Here is an 18,473-nt window from a genome sequence, read left to right as displayed (position 1 = left end):
TCTGGTCAGCACTATGCGATGGAACTAATAAAGGGATAGTTGTAAAGGTTTGCTTTCGATCTAATAAAACTCAGACGAAATCGAGTGAGGGTTATCACTAGAGCCCGCCCAGGGCACTGCAGATCGAAGAAACAGCTTGGTAGAATGAACCATTCTGAAACAACTAGATGTAGGTTCTGCAGTGCAGATGAAGAAACATCGATGTGAATGTGATGCTTCATATAAAAAAGAAGTCGCATCCTCAGGGGAACACTAGTTAAACCTGAGCATGTTAAAGAACTCACACCCTACCTAATAGCCCGATACTTTATAGATCTGGGCTTGGAGGGGGAGATTTAGTAAAATGAGAACTCTCGCCCTCCACACAGTAGTCAGGTTCTTTAAAGGCCTGGGCATGGAGGGCGACCCGTCATAATAGATTTTCACAGGTCGTAGTGACGTCAGGAGCTTATATAACACTGACCCCCATAGAATAGAATACAATAGTAGTTGTGCATAATTACAATTTTGCATTGTGCATAATTATTTGTGAGTTTAAAATCACAAAAAAAAACAAACATATTTTTAAACAAAAAATATTGCGACAAATACATATGAGTTTCATTTTAATAGAAAATAATGTCATGTTCCCTTGAAAAAATCATATTAGAAATGTGTCACTAAATATTTGGGTAGCTAAGTTTGAGTAGTAAAATTTGAATAGCATGACATATAATGGCAGAAAATGTAACATTATAAAATAGTTTTTTTAAATATTAGAGAACATTCCAATTCTCTTGAATTTTTCTGTATAAAACAGCCAGAAGCAAATAAGAGAAATGAAGTATACCGGCTTAGACATCTAGAATATTGTCGTTGTTACATGAAATGTTAAAAAAGAGGCAAAAAAAATATGAAAGAATTAAAAAACATTAAGTTTTTAATTGTTACATTTTGAAGGCAACGATTAAAAATAATTATGTAAAACAGTTTTACATTTTTTTATTTAATACCATTCACCAATTTGAAATAATTAATGTTATTTACTTATAAGAAACCATTTTCTTCCTTAGATTGTTACATAATTATTGTATGTTGAAATAAAGTGCAATGTGGAAACTACTCAATGGTGTTAATTATTATTGTATATTATTTAAGGCACAAGTGGACAATAATACATATAGATATATTTATTAGTTCACAAGAAAATAACAATTTATGTATGCCGTATGTATAGACAAGAGGTAACTGCATATTATGAAATAAAAAAATAAAGGAATATAATTGAAATAAATAACATAATATTATACAAGTGTCAAATTCTTAGTTTATTAAGCTCAATTTGGTAATTTTGTCATATGATTGTAAAATTTATTAACCCCCCATCAAGAAATAGAGTTTTAAGTTAAGTATGACATTTCACAAGACTTTGTGCATAGTATTCAGAATAAAAAAAATACTATGCACAAAGACTTGTGGCACTCTTGACGGGAGGGTGCAATATTTTAGATCTTTTACAGGGATATTATTTTATTTTTTAAATTTGTTCAGTTCACTATTCAACTGCATCCATATATATTATGATTGACGAAATATACATACATAATTGATTGGAATACACTGTTGTTTTATAATCAATTCATTTTTAAGCGTACATAATAAAATTACATCAATTGAACAACCAACATAAATGAATTTAACAAGAAATATAAATATAGAAAAACAAGAGTAAAATGTATATGTATTATGAATTACAATTATAATATGTATGCATATTATACAGATTTGATTATGAATATCCATTACTATTAATGATAATTTATAAAGCGCCATTTTTGTGAAAATTACCTCAAGGGCTTGTATTCTAAATGCATGATATATAATAACTTCATTATGAAGATAAAAATGTGCTGTTGAGTTTTTAAGAATAGTTATATCTATTAAAGGCAATCTTTTTGAGTTATGTAATTTGTGGAAGGAAAAGATTTGAACCCGGTTATGGTCTCGTGGCTAGTGGGTACTACTCATGTGTCAGAGGTTCGAGGTTCAAACCCCGCTGTACTACATCTTGATTACCATTTTCTAATAGTGAATTATTTACAATTCGTTAAGAATGGCCCCTAAAGTTAAATATTTTAGAATTATTTTACATTACTTTTTAGTATACACACATATAGTATAAGAAGCCAGTATTATTTTCATTTCAAGAGTTAATACATCAAATATAATACTGTACAAGTTAAACTAAGTATATGCATTTTTAAAGGATAAAAAAAGCGATGAAAAGATCTTAAGTTTTTAAAATACAATGTACATATAATATATATATTGGGCCAATGACAAAGTTATGAATCTGAATTTCGGATAGTTTTGATGTATAAAGACAATTTTTCTTTAAAGGTGTTTCATTAATATGAAAATGCAATCAATTACAAAATTGGAAAAATTAATTTTTCATTCATCCACCCTTGGCTTGCAGCACCATCGTAATGCCTCACCAACGATATGTATACATGGTTGGTTATAGGTAAGGATGTCGTCGGCAGCTTCTGATAAGGTCACCGTGATGAAATGTAAGTAAAGTAAATCCACACCAGTATGAAATATGCTCTGTCAACATTAATTTGCACAAGGGTGTATGCATTTAAATTAAATATAATAATGTTTCGCGGGAATTACAACTAGGCAACTTTAAAATCAGGATTTTTAGTTAATCACTAAAACCACATTTCTGTATGATGGTTTTAATACACAACTTGTCTATTTGTAGCACTCATGGAGGACACAAAAATGTGTTTTGAATGATTTACTCCTTTTGATTTTGATGATTTACTTCTTTTACTGTAGTAGTTACTCTGCGATATTATACATAGTTATAAATTTATTCAATAAAATATTTTTTAGGGATAAGCCATGTAAAGAATTTACAAATATAAATTACTTTTCCTTTTTAATAATACACGCCGAGATTCATTACTAAAAATAAAACAAACTTCTGCATCATAAACTATTAGAAATTTAAATGCATCGTGCTCATTTCATTCAAAACAACATTCATAATTATAAACCCTTTAATAATTTTCGGAAAACATTGATTTGTCAATCTTCGTCAATTTCACGAATAAACTGCATTTCACTCCTTTTCAATAAACGAGCCTCAAATGAGCCTCAAGTTTAACGGCGATAATTGAAATAATTGAAATAAAATAAAATACATAATTATAATTAAATACAGAAAAAGAGTGATATTATTCCTAGAATACTTCAATGTGAAAATATTTTGTTTAGAATACTGTTATTTCATATTTTAAAAAGTTTATAGCAAAATATTATGGTTAAGGCAACTTTTTCTGTCCATTCATTATCTTCATTTTCTAAGGCAACAGTATTTGAAAATATATTTAGTCTGAAGAAATTTTACATTTTTCGGTTTGTTTATTTGTAAGTATATACTTAATTCACTCGAAAAATACTAAATGTGTTTATTATATTTATGTTTAAATAAATTACACAATATTACTTCTTCAAATTCAGAAAGTCTATCTTGTCGAAAATAGAAATTTTCATTTCTATGATAAAAAAAAACATTGTTATATGGCCACCTTTAATTAAAGAAACTTTTAAATTAAAAAAAAAAAAAATAGCTTTACAAAATAAAGAGATTTTATTTTTTTTTATATAAAAGTTTTAGCAAAGAAATATTATTTAGGGGAACTCTTTACAAAAAGTATTTAAAAAATATTAAATTTGATAATTTGTTTTGAATAAAAAAAGTGAAAGGATTTATTTTGAAAGATTGAAAAAAGTATGTAGTACTGTTTTTTAATTAATAAATTATTAATTCAAGACAAATGTTATTATATATATATATATAGTTGGATAATTTATATAGCGCCATTTTTGTGAAAATCACCTCAAGGGCGCTTGTTAATAAACACAATTGTGAATTGTACTAGCACCCAAGTGACTTGCAAAAGTAAAACTTAAATAAAATAAGGTTTAAGAAATATTTAAGCATTGAGAATTTTAAACCATTCTATGATAATGTACTCGCTTCCGGACAAAATGACGATTTACAGCGAAGAAACCTTTGAAAGATGTATTTATTAAAAAAAAAAAAATTATAGACAATAGTTATTTACCACACATCTATAAATTTAAAACATCAAAACTCATTTGTAAAATTAAAAAATAATACTTGAATATTATACATACCGACTTTTTACAACCTCGATTATAAAGAGGTTCTTATTTGAACTGGTAATTTAAGAAAGAATAAAAAAACATAATGTTTGTTAAAATATAATAGTATACATTGGTATTAACGTAAATAAAGATTATAATAAGATGAGTGATTTTCAGTATTGAATATTACACAATACATTTAATTTACATTACTGTTACTTATAATAATAAAAATACGTATAAAGTTTTATTCCACTTTTATTTAGATATTTTTACCAGTGACCGGGTTTCGTCGTGACCAACATCTTCCAACAAACCCAGTCACTGGTAAAAATTTATAAATAAAAGTGGAATAAAACTATTTACGTATTTTTATTATTATAATTAAAATACAGTTCCACCAAGAAATGTCAGTAGAAAAACTCAATAGATTACTGTTACTGTCTATGAATAAAATGTATTGAAACAATGTTGTTTGTTTCAAACAAAATATCGGAGCTTTACCTACCATTAAAACTTTTATGTTTCTATTGATTTCTGGAGTCCATATTATGAGAGAAGTGTTTATTTTCTTTCCCGTTATCTGTGGTTTTGAATTGTTTATTCCCAGGTCAATGTCTTAATCTATGGTCGCTCTGTCCGTTTCCGCCGATTTGATATCCCGGTTATCCATGGATTTAGTTTTTTATAAAGCTCATAATTCACCGGGGCCGATTACAATGAGAAGTTAACATTAATCTTCAATTTTATCTACAAAAGTAAAATTAAGTTTTCTCTATAAAAATCAGAATATGCTTAAAATTTTTTCTTCTAAACATGTTCAATTTTAGGTTACCGACGAAGATACTTTCAATGTTCATGCAAATATACTCATTTTCATACACAAATATCGGTTTTTCATTATAGACAGTCGAAGATAACTCTGTCAACTTCCCATTGTAATCGGGGCCCTGGTAGGTCTTACCTGGAGTCCAGAAATCAATAGAAACATAATAAAAGTTTTAATGGCAGGTAAAACTCCGATATTATGTATTCTAAATTGATTTCTGGAGTCCATATTATGAGACATCTGTCTGTTATCTCCTGGTGACCGGGTGACACCTTTAATTGATATCAACTGGTTGAAACAGGCTTGCTAGAGAGGAAGTTTTTGAGACTGTATGATTTAGAAACTCTCTTTGATAATATTTTCAGTTTTCCAACTTCCTCTCTCAATATATTATCAATTGGGTAGTTTTCTAACCAATTGAGGGATGCGACCGCTGAACCTGTACTGCCGGGGGTAGCTTCCAATCCTGTCATTTTCAGTGTGGTCTTTACCCATTCTCCTATTATGGTTCTTGTAGCCGCTTTCTTTTTCAGCCTAGAGCTAATAAACAGGCTCTTGAAGTTATCCGCTTCCGATCTCCGATTTTGACAATTCTACTCTACCGGGTTTATGTTAAGCTCCGGTGATTTTACGAGTTTCCAGCTGGATTGCCAGTGTGACCGGGTATCTGTCTTTGATCCGAAAAAGGGGCATAAGATAATGGAAGTACCTTCGTCCTGCAGGTTTCCTTCTGATATATTTAGTAACGTCAAGTAGTGTACTCTCCGTCCTGATGAGAGCAGCAATAGTGTTGCCACTCTACATCTTATAGGGAGATCAATTTAGGGCTATTTTTACTTTTTTTTTGCCAGTTTTTCACAATCCGTGGATTCCAGACACGATGATTATTGGTCGTTGCATGCGAGAATACGGAATTTTCATGATGTAAATTGATAAATATAAACATCCTTTAAAGTTTTATTGATGGTAACACTGTTTTGCCCAAGAATAAATTAGATTGTTTCTAAATGATCAGACAAAATCGACGAACGTCGCAACACGTTGGAAAAATGACGCTTCACAAATAGACATCCACGGATGACCGTGATATCAAATTTGTGGAAACGGACCGAGTGACCATTGACTAAAACATTGACCCAGGAATAGACGATACAAAAACCACAGTCAACAGGCAAGAAAATGAATGTTTCTCTCATAATATGGACTCCAGAAATCATTTCAGAACACATAATAGTGATATAAATGAATTTTGAAAACACAAATTAAGTATTATTAGTTAAATGTTAATCTAATATTTTAAAGAAGATATATTTATTGAAGATAATTAAGTATCAAAACAAAGCTAAAAAGTACATTAAAAATGTATAATTTAAGTGCATGAAGCCCTTCACTTGAAAATATCATTAATTTGGTGATCTTTTTTTACATTAGGAAACTTCCTAAAATATCTTAATTATAACTTAATATTTATTATGTAAATATCTTGTTACATAGATTTAAGTGCATCTAACTGATTTGTTTGATAATTCAATAAAAAAAATTGCTGTAAAAATAACAATACTAAAGAAAAAAAAACGTAATTTATACTAATAATACCTCTTATATAATATTTAAAATATATTTAATATGTACATAAAATTAAATCGTTAACATGTGCAAAATATATTTTCTTCAAATGATTGATCTATATTCCAAAACATAATATTACACTGACTTAAAGAATTTAAAACATCAGAAAATGTTATACGATCCTAATATTAATACAAAATAACTTAATCACAAGTATTTTTTGAGATTCTACCATATTACATTCTGTTTTAAAGTTTAAGGAATGCTTTCAGAATTTTCGCACCAATCAAATAAATCATTTTTGAATGGCGCAAAATGTTAAAAATGCTTTTCAAGTGCAAAGAAGTAAATATCTTAAAATGTTTATTAGATAATTTCACAAATTTAAAAACGTAAAATAAATTATGGAAAACCATTAATTACTCTGTGTAAATACAATATTGTAATATACAGAACTCTAGTATATATTAATTGCAATTATGTACACTCGATATTTAGTAATTAACCACTTCTCAATCAGCTTACTCCTCGGAAAGAAATGTGTAAAATATATTTCATTATTCTATTTTGCTTCCCAAAACTCAAAATACGGGACAAAACCAAAATGTTTACTGGAAGGAATGATTTAAGGCCAACTGTATAATTTTCGTACCTCACTAAGTAATACATTTGAATACTGTTATTATTCGAGGGATTCACGCACAACCCAAATAATACCTAAACCTATCATAGGATCGCACAATGCGTTCAGTGAGAATAATATGCTAAGCCAATAGATAAACTTATATAACAATAAAATTTTGGACGATTCAGATAATGCCAATTTAGCGTGAAATCCTCTCAAAGGCGGTGTACATTAAAGATGTAATATTATCTTTAAAAACATTTAAATATTTTCAAGAATCAAAATATCATTGTAGTCCATAAAAATATTAGCAAGCAATACATCTGTTTATTCTGTCGCTGCCAGCTTGCATATTGTATTAGTAAAAAACAAAATAATAAAAACTTTCCTCGTGGTGTGTTGTTCCTAACATACTAGTGTCTAAAATACAATTTCATTGATATGAGGAAATGTGGCGTTTGCCATATTTTCCATTTTTGAACCCTCAGTAGTCGCTTTGTGAAGTTGATAAATTATACATTTTCTTCGTTTTATAAATGAAAATTATAAAGCCCACCACAAAATTTCATATTGACTCGGGTTAACGACAGAGTCAAGCTTCGAAGGGTGAAACAGAAAAAAACATCAATTGTAAAAGTGGTAATACAGAGCGAATTTAGATTATATTACTGATAATCTTCGTTTCCACCATTCACGCGTCTTGTTGATGCAGAATATGGGAAATATAAACCGTAAGTAGATTTGAAGGAAGTGGATAGTTAGATTCTTCTAGATGAAATAATTATGACTAGGGTATTCATTAATGTTTCTTCATCTGCATAATATGACAAACAGTGCGGTGCTAAATCATATTAAATGGCTTAGAACAATAGTTGAAGGTATTTGGTTCACATGTGTATAGTGGCAGCAGTGTAGCGAGCTTCTCCGCGGCGCCAGCCCCACTGTGATGGCCGATACTGCAAGGAAATAAGACAAAGTTATAGAAAAGTTTGCTTTTTACTAAACTAAAAAAGGATGTATAAATCAACATTTTGGTGCTAAAGATATTGAAATAAAAAAGGGAAGCTTGTTTTTTATTGAATTTTTTATCTCACATATCACCCCAATTATGTAATTTCTCACTAGAACACCTCAAAGAGTTGTAGTGTGATAAAAATTTCAAAAATAATTTTTGTGAAACAATCATACATGATGAATTGATATTACTACTACTATTATGTTAATGCTTAGAAAAAAACCTTGGTATTTTAGAGCAAAAAAACAAAAGTGCCTTCCTTGAGAAGACTCAATAAACGTGTCTATTATTTTTGTTTTTATGTATTTAAATAAAATTGTAAGTAATACTGAGCCCTTTGGGATTATATCAACAACAATAAAGAAAACAATTCACTCGTCAAAAGTGAAATGATTTTATTGTTCGGGGAATGAGCTATATACATACCATGTTTGATTTAAACATCCTCGTACACTACTAACAAGAAAATATTTCACTACTATACGCTAAAAATAAAAACCTTTTATGAATGATCCATCGAATCTTTGTAAATAAATTTATCTGTAACGAGATACGTCGACCAAATAAAGGAACTAACTCATTAACCTGCTGGTCGTGAGATTCAGTCGATAAAACAGTATATACCGGTTGTACATAAATGCATACAAGCGACGTGGATTCATGAAAATCTCAGATTCGATTCCTGATCTATTGGAAAAAAATACAATTTTTCACGGAAAAATTCCATCCCTAGACTGGATCTGAAGAGTACAACTGATCATATTGCCTTCATGTAACAAATGTCCAAGATTCGTAGCATTTTCTGTACCAATGCACTGCTCTATGCACCACAAGGTGTAGATAGGAAGATGGTTATGGTATACACGGAAGAATTACAACGAAGTCACAAAAACTTAGTTCATGAAATAAATTAATAATTCATGTTTAATTTAATAAATAAATTATCATAATTTCACTATCCACACACAGTGGTGCATAGATCACTGCATTTGTGCTACTATTGCAGTGTATCTTGATCGTGCGAGTATGCATGCAAATACTACTTTGGGGAAAGTTTCATTTGGCCTTGCTCCTGCAAAGGTTGAAAGCTCCAACCGATGATATGCACGTGTAGTTAAGTAGAGTTAAGCAAAAACCAAGCCTCCTAAATAGTTAAATGAATACATATTTATACAAGGAACCTTGCTTGCTACTATTTCAGTTATCTATTATATATGAATTAATTAGATTAGTGCCTTGAAAACTACCACTGTAAGATAAAACCATTGAAATAAACTTTTCATCTACACAATAGACGTGCAACTACATACCTACATACTTTTGTTTTTTTCTAAAATCTACTTGTTTCTACCAAATCGGTGCATTTGTTAATGTTTACTTACTTTAACACCCTTTCCTGCCTAGGATTAGCGATGCAATAATGATAAATGGAAAGATTATGTATTTGCATACATCGTGATCAATTCATTTAGGATGTGATTTTATTATCTAGTTTGCCATATATTGCAAGAGAAAGAGAGAATATTCTGGAGAAGGGAGTATTGAAATCTAGGCATATACAGGGCTTATAACCTGCCATTGGCTGGTTTAAGTGATCACTTTACGCACTGTGTAACGTTCACCATTCTGCCTATGTTTGAACATCCATATTTACTAAACTCCTCCATCAGCTGACTTTTGTGAAGTAAAAAGGCTAAAACCTCAATTGATGTGGGCGAGATTCACCTAGATGAATTATAGCTTGTATTTAGTACATGAATACACACTAAAAATGGTTCTCTATGCACGCTATGGCGTTCAGAATACCAAACCAGGCAACGCCTGAAAATACTTTTAAATTTTTACACTTCAGTTTAATAAAAAATATTTCGAGTACATTTATTTATTAAATATACGGCCTAAGCCAATTGCAACAGTTATATGAAGAAACATAAATACAAGAAACTGAACAAAAAAAACATAAAACCATGTAGCAAAGACAAACAAGAGTTTGTAAAGTTGGATTTCACTGCCAAGAGAGTTATCAAGATTGATTCAATTTTTGTCTACAAACATTTGGACATACTCAAAACGTTGTTGGTTATTTATTTTGGTTGAAAATTTTAATTAATGCCAACATAAATTGAATACGTGTAACAAATTAACCGAGCATTGCGATTCTAAATTAAAAATATTTAAATTAGAAGGTTAAGTATGAAAGTTTAAATGAAAGAAAAACTGAAAACAATATTTTTTTTGGTTGGTTTAAACACGAGATGATTTAAAGAATCATAATTTTCTATATTAGAAAAAAAATTGTATTTAAATAAACTTTTAAAAGATTTTAGAATATAGAATTCCTGATGAATTTTTTTACACGTAATGTTTGTTAGGGTTGAAAAAAAATACACACAATGAACATCTTCGACTAAAACAGCAAAGTACAGTACCCGGCAATATATATCGTACGTCAGCATTTAGAAAGATCTTCCGCTATATTTGGCTTTGAAGAGCTTCGTCTTTGTCATGCACGTGTCATGAGTCATTGCTAAGACCCAGACGGTTCATCACATTTACACATTAAATATTGTACTTAATCTAATATCTTCTAAATTGAATTTATTTTAATTGATTTAACGGGGATATTTTAATAATTGCTTATTTGGGATTTCCAAAATTGATTGAATATTAATGTACCCACCTCTTTTAATTGTGAGGTGTTTTCCGTCACTCTTCATTATTACTCTCTAATTAGGGTTTTAGTTCATAGCAATTTGTAATTCTAAAAATACCGTATTCATTTGTAAATTAAAGAAAATCAAATGAAAATAAACTATCGCTTATTCTCTAATGTTTGAGATCTCATAAGTCATCAGTTATAAAAATGCTTACAGTTATTTATTATTTATAATGCTTACACAATTATAAGTATGAAAACTTTAACAGCTCTGCTCTGATTGGTGCTCTCTACAATGTCAAGTTTGATGAAATGGCCAACAGGCTCTTGCTAAGTGCCGATGTACAATATGTATATAATGCCGGGAACTGTAAGTCATTTTTTAGGTGGTGAAGACGGCGGATATTAATAAATTTCAAAGAAATTAAATCATTAAAATCACATTTTCTTCTCTAGTGTCCCATTATGTTAACAAATTTTTCACTGTTTGTTAATAAAATGGTTTATAATTTCATTAGTAGTTATTAATTAAGATACACATACCTTGATAAGTAACTGTCCACTATTTGTGTGTGGGTTCCGATAGGCATAGAGTAACCACACGGCCAGGCTACCAGCTGTCACGAGAGCTACCAGACCTGCAACTATACCTCCTGCAGAACTGGCACTCTCAACACTGCCTTTCTTGTCTGATGCTTCTACACTCGCTGAAAACCAAAATAAAATGATTTTAAGATAATACAACCAATACAATATTTTGAGGATAAAATTAACCATTGCCGTAGAACAGTTTACAACCATAATTTAAATAAAAATATGGGAATATTTTAAAATTAATAAAATTCAGTCATTCAAATGGTGTAAACTAAGTATAAAATATAATTACAAAAAATATATACACAATATGTATTTTGAAAATGTCTACAATCCATTTTTATTTTGGCAACAACAATGGATCAATAGATTTGTTGTTAAATGAAAGCAATGGCTTTTGTCTGTCTAGTACCCTAAAATTAATTGCTCGGTTAAAATGGGAGTGGGCAGAATATATTGCGCAAATTTCAGGTGATATACTACAGGGTCCATTATTAAAGTAATGCGGATTTTCGGGGAAAAATAGATTTATTTATCGGACCTGTACAAATGCTTAGAATTCTTCACAATACTCTCCCCCTGCATCGATACACTTGCGGCTTTTGGATGTTTTCCACGGTCTCTGAATGCTTTCCTTTCAGCTCTCTCTTCGGTCGGGGAAACAGGAAAGTCACACGGAGCCAAGTGGGGACTGTAAGGGGGCTGGGGGACCACCGGGGTGTTGCTCCGGGCCAGGAAGTTGGTAATGATGTAGGCTAAAGATAATTGTCATGGTGGAGCTTGACCGTGTTTTTGATGTCAGCCCTCAAACGTGCGACCCGGCGTTTTGATCACCTCCAGGTAAAAGGCAGAGTTGACAGTTTTTCCCGGCGGTATAAACTCAAAATGGACAATTCCTCGAGCGTCAAAGAAGACAGTGAGCATTGTTTTAATGTGAGACTTGCTCATTTGCGCTTTCAAGGGGCAGGGGAATGATTTTTTGTGTCACTTGCTGCTCTGCCTTTTTGATTCTGGGTCGTACTTTGGTACATCCAGGATTTGTCTCCGGTTATGACAGAGTTAAGAAAGTCCGGCTCATTTTGTATCAAATCCAACAGTTTGTGATAGCGCGAAACTCGAAGTTCCTTCTGATCTTCCGTCAACACTTTCGGCACAAGCCTCGCGCAGACCTTGCGCATGTACAGATTCTTGGTTACTATACCATGTACCGCAAATGTGGACACGGGTAGGGTGTCAGCAATATGCTGGATGCTCAATCGACGGTCGGAACGCAAAACTTTGTGCACAAGATCTACGTTTCTGTCAGTTCTGGCCGTTGTTAGGCATCCAGAACGGGGTTCGTCGGTGAATTCCTCACCGCCCTCCGTGAACGCCTTGTGCCATCTTCCAGCCTGTGACCTTAAAATGCAGTCACCCTTGAAGGCGTCTTGAAGCATCCGGAATGTTTCGGTTTCATTCTTTCCAAGCTTCACGCAAAACTTGATGGCGTAACGCTATTCAAGCGAACGCCCCATTGCGCCGTGTTACAAAGTAAAAAACAAACACCTCACGAGGAGGCACGTCTTTTCCCTCACACTGCTCGGAGCAAACTGGTGACTGGCTGCGTTGGAAGGGTAGACCCCCAACACGTTTCCTGACTTGTTTTAGCGCGCTGCCATGGATAGTCGCATTACAACAAAATCATGCGGATTACTTTCATAATGGACCGTGTATGCATTAAGCGTGTTCTAAAGTGGAGGCGAAGAACAATGTTCATCAACAAGATGGACAAATATTACATTACGGGACACAAGAAGACAGTGGATGGCAAAGGCACAAGTTAAATGGAATTAACGAGGGGGGCCAATATACTCGTATGTATATAGGCTACTTTGCAGGAGAAAGCTGGTAAACGGTGAAAACAAAAATTGCAGAAGAAAAAAATATGAAATCTGCAAAATTAAATTGAATAGTTTTTTTTTCTTTAGTCATCATGAAATTTCTATTTTGTATATAACATTGAATTTTTATCTTCTTTTATAAAATATTGCGTGTAAATATAAGTTAGTAGAGAATATACTTGACTCCAATTATAATTATGACATTTTACTTAAAAAAAACGTAATACGAGGTATATCCAGAAAGTTCCGTATGTATTTCTTGCCATCCCAGCGCTGCAATTGCAGTTTTGTGTATGCGTAGTACTTATCACTTTGTGGTGCTTGTTTGAAATGCCAAATAAAATTAAAAATCTCTCCGCTTGTGTGCAAAGGTCTGTAATTTGTTTCCTTAATGTAAAAAACATTAAACCAATCCACATTCATCAACAGATCTGTGAGGTGTATGAAGAACATGTGACAGGTGATTCATTGGTACGGAGATGGATAAGAGTTCAATGAAGGTCATAATAATGTGCACCCTTTATTGACGAGAGAATACAAAAGCTTGTGTCAAAATAGTTTGAGATCAAAAGATTGTTTTACAATAAAAAAAAATCTGAATATGTACTTGTTTTCATTAATGTGTTAAGGCTGTAGTCTGGTAAAACGCACGCAAAATGAGGAAATTATTAAATTAAATTAAATTAAATTATCCGATTTTGCCATTTGCCATTTTGCCAACTCAACTGTTGGCAATATTTTTGTTTTTTTTTATATGTCCGAGAAGTAGTTTGTTATGTATGGAGAAAACCGTAAACTAAAATGTCGATGAATGTGTCCTCGTTACATCCGAGATCTCGCTATTTCCGTGATCGTTATAGCCAAATTCGACTGTAATTTCATAATAAGAAAATTAAGAGATGTGTCTAGTGTATTATTTAAATACAAAAATTATTAATTACCTCCTATGAAATAGAACACAACTTTCTGTCAAAGAGGAATGGTCTACTTCTCCATTAAAGTGTACAACTTACTTCCATTGTTCAGAAGGACAATATTAATAAGTAGTACTATCATTATAAAATTGCTATTAAGAAATGGATATTGGAGGTGGGTTGAGCACGGATTGATGAGTGGATCAGGCCAAGTAGGTAGAAAAGTGTTTTAATTTAAATTGTTTATTTTATAACGCATGTTTCAAAATTATGTGAAATGTATAGAGGAACATTATCTTTCATGTAAAAAAAAATATGCATAAATTGTGAAATAAGAAATAAATAAATAAATTTACATACTGTTTTGAACCCAGAAAATAAAATTTCATCATTATTAACTCGATACATATAACATATATTTTGTACTAACATAAATGACGCTTTGTAGCAAAGTGAATTGGAACAAAAACATAACATATAGAAGCGTTTACAAAGCTTCTAAGTGTTTGGCACATATCATCGAGAGCTCTTCATTCCATGTTCAAGTGGTACATGTGATTGATTCTTGAGGCTTAGAATCATAAAAACAGATTGACTAATGTTTTCAATTTTTGTGTAAATAAATTGTTTAGAATTTATTACTTTTGTCATTCAGTAAAGTCTCAATAAAAAAAATGATTTAAAATTTAAAAAAAAAGTTTACTTATTTAATTGGTACTCTCAAAAAACATATTTTAAATGGTTCAAATATGCATAGTTGTAGGGATTAATGAAAACACTATTAGTGTGACTTACATTTTATTATAAGTAATCAATTAAAGTTTCTTTATTCCAATTAGAATATTTGAAAAAAAATCTTAGATACCCATAACTTTTACATTTCAATTTTTGAAAATGATAATTTAATTGAAATGATATTTTAAAAATTAAAGTAATTTGATAAATTTTTATGAGGTTTAACCACCAATTCTAGTGGAGTGAAGGAACTCTCAGTAACAGAAGCCAATAATAAGAAAGGCATTGAACTTTAGCGGTGCTGGCGGTAACATAAACATGGTATGTAAACACAATCAAACCCCAGTACCGGTGAATGTAATATCTTGAGTAGGAGTTATATTACTGGAAGGATGTCCAATAGAATATGGGATATAGGAATTATCAACCTCCCCGTGAATGGGATTCAAGAAGATAACAACCCCTAAGAAAGAAAAAAGGAAGATTCATAGTAGTTCGGCCTCGCATTGCCGAGTTCTGTACCTACACATAATACAGAGCAAAAATGTCACTGTTCTATAGGGGGATTTCACATCAGGAATGGGGTTATTTCACACTTTTTTATAAATAAGACAAAATAACACTACTGTAATATTTCATATATTTGTGTTATCAGAGTAGATTATACATAAAAAGGTCCCAGTAAATCAATTTTTGTTTTGTCATTTTTTTTATATCTAATTAATCATTTGAATATTTATTTTAAAATGATTATACATATTTTGAACTGAGAGTTAGCATTTCTTTTATATTTCCAAATTCCGATTTGATGGCCGAATTTAAAAGCAGACCTAAAAAGAGGTGTGTTTTGTACTTTGTAGAAGAGGACTGGAGCAGGATATGTAGAATAGAAAACAGGAGAAGGATGGTCAGAGGTAGGAACCGGTGCAGAGTAAACCTGAAGGAGACGAAATCTCACTCTGGGATGCAAAGGTGGATACATCGTGTAGAACAGGGGTGTGCACTCTATATGGGCATTTAAGCAGTGGCTATTTTACTTGATTATTATCACAAAAATATTTTAATCTTCTGTGTGGAATCAATGTGTGTAAAATTACAAGTCAGGTGTATGTTGATTTCAAAAGTCTTAATATTTTTATGATAATCAAGTAGGGTAGGTATTGCTTAAATCTCTGTATGGAGAGCACACCCGTGTGGAAGGGGATGGGAGTAGGGATCACCCTAAAATGTGGTATAATTTTGAGAGGGAGTTATAATTTTTAAAAATACACCCATAACCATTATTATTCACTTATCCGCACCTAAACATGTATAGGAACTGCATTGGTACTCCAATTGCGGTATATCTCTATTACGTGTTATAAACAAAAAGGCAAAAGAGTCTCACGTTTCAGGTGCCGGTCCATGGACAGTGAAATATTGTAGTGTTAAAACAACTCAAAAATAATTATTTTAAAGGGGTCACCTATTAGGAAATCGAACACAAGCCTCTTGCGTGGATAAGCTAATGCGCTAACCACTACCATGGGACGGGCATCAAATAAACACACCCTAAATACTTGATACATTTTAATGTCTCCTCAGTTTGTGGCACATAACAGACGGAGAAGCAGACAGAGGCGACATACTAAGGACATATAGAGATGCTATGCCATTAATTAAATAAACGCTATCCTTAGTTTGTGAAATAACCCTATTCTATGTAAATATATTGACGATTTTAGTTTATTGTTTTTAACACTAGAAAGGCCGCATAATTTGGATATCTAGAAAGACCGAAACTGTCAATTTGATAGCTGATCATGTATGATGATCAATATTGAAACATTCATTAGTTATTTAAATTTTTTTTGGTGCAGAGTTTATTGAATATGTTTAAATTTTATTTACGTTAGCATACATTTTGAGCAAACAATATAAATAGTTTATGTATGTAACTGCATTAAAAATATGTACATACACACTTGACTTTTACATGATGAGTTTTTAGCAAAAACATTACACATTGTTTATTCTAGTTTTTTTTGGATTTGCTTGAGTTACATATATTTTTCTTTTTTTTAAAAAAGGAAACAGTCAGACTAGCTTTTTTTTTTAGTAAAAAGACACTTTCCAGTAATGTTTTAAGAATAAATTACTTGCAGGAAATGTTTTATTTTTTTATTAAAAACATTATCTAAGAATAAACATCGGCAACTAGATGATGCACAATTGACAGTTTTATTTTCCTATTTTCGAGTTATTTTTATAGATTTAGAACAACTTACTAACAATATCATTTCGATAGAAATACGAAATATGACCATATAGATCAACCTGAAGTTTGAAACTGAAGCCGATCATAGCATAGCCGATAATAACCGAACAAATGATTAATTAAAAAAATAATTTGATATGAAAAAGACTACAAAACAGAGAAAAGGAAGTAATATTGTGAAATAACACAAAGTAATTCTGTAAACTTGATCAGCTGTTAACTTGACCGCTCCGGTTTTTATAGGTATAATATAACTCATTATATTTGAAAAGGTAAATTACATATAAATTTTTCAATTTTAATTACATACATAGAATCATAATCAAGTAAATTTCACAAAATATTTCATCTGAAAAACTGTTAAAATAAAAAAAAAGTATTTTACAATGTAAAACTATAAAAATGACTGTTGCGTTCTTTCTAGTGTTAATAAATAAATTTAGGTTATATATCTGGATTTATTCATGACTAGATTGCTCACCTGCATGCTCGGCATTCAGAATAGATCCATTCTTCAATGTGGTGTAAGAAGGAGAATTGTCTCCAATGTCTGGGTTCAACACTTTGTTTTCTTCCGAGGGGCACATATTGACGTCAGTCACATTTACAAGACTGCAGCCTGAAATAAAAATTATTCATTTAACAATTTACTATGTTGGTAGATACATATTTAAATAATTACGAAAAACTTTTTCAAGAAGGTAACACGGAAGATAGGCATTTACCGGGTTTATGGCTTGTCATATGTTGGTTCAAGTGGCCATTTTACACTGTAATATTCACCATTTTGCCACCACATTTCCTCAACTCGTCCAAATGTTGACTTTCATAAAGAGCTGAAACCTTTATTGGTGTGGGTGTTGCACGGTAAGTAAATTAGCCACTTAAACCAGCCAATAACAGGCCACAACCCCTGGTAATTTCTAGACTTCTGTATTCCCTTCTCAAAAATGTTTTCCCTCTCCTTCCTAATGAATTTCGATCATTATAACTCCCCAGGGAGTGGAATCCACCCTAGTCTAAACATTTGGACATACTCAAAATAATATTGGAAAAAATATAACAGCACAGAAATTTAATGAAAAAAAAGAAGAACATACCTTTTTGGAACCAATCCTGTCGTTGACGATCATTTTTATTTGAACAGCGTTTTGCTTTAGAGCACCATGTGCACTGAAAAATATCACATTTTATATTTCTTAAAATAAAAATTCAACAAATTATTATAAGGATGA

The 18,473-nt window shown here is 31.3% G+C and overlaps 1 protein-coding gene across 1 annotated transcript in view; it reads right to left on the bottom strand.

Annotated features, from left to right (window-relative positions):
• Positions 1–1,283: 1,283 nt before the first annotated feature.
• l(1)G0289 (plexin domain containing lethal (1) G0289) overlaps positions 1,284–18,473 on the bottom strand; it is a 43,349-nt gene continuing 26,159 nt past the window's right edge. The window contains exons 9-12 of the mRNA XM_088232705.1: positions 18,339–18,411; positions 17,720–17,857; positions 11,402–11,565; positions 1,284–8,143 (exon numbers count right to left, since the gene is read on the bottom strand). Of these exons, the coding sequence (XP_088088831.1) occupies positions 8,075–8,143; positions 11,402–11,565; positions 17,720–17,857; positions 18,339–18,411 (444 nt within the window). The 3' untranslated portion in view covers positions 1,284–8,074. The remainder of the gene's footprint in view (positions 8,144–11,401; positions 11,566–17,719; positions 17,858–18,338; positions 18,412–18,473) is intronic.

The sequence above is a fragment of the Micrasema longulum genome, unplaced genomic scaffold (genome assembly GCF_059751315.1).
Source record: "Micrasema longulum isolate JH-2025_06_02 unplaced genomic scaffold, ASM5975131v1 h1tg001011l, whole genome shotgun sequence".
Taxonomy (NCBI): domain Eukaryota; kingdom Metazoa; phylum Arthropoda; class Insecta; order Trichoptera; family Brachycentridae; genus Micrasema; species Micrasema longulum.
The sequence above is the reverse complement of the archived record's forward strand: the minus strand, read 5'-3'. Positions and strand labels throughout refer to the sequence as shown.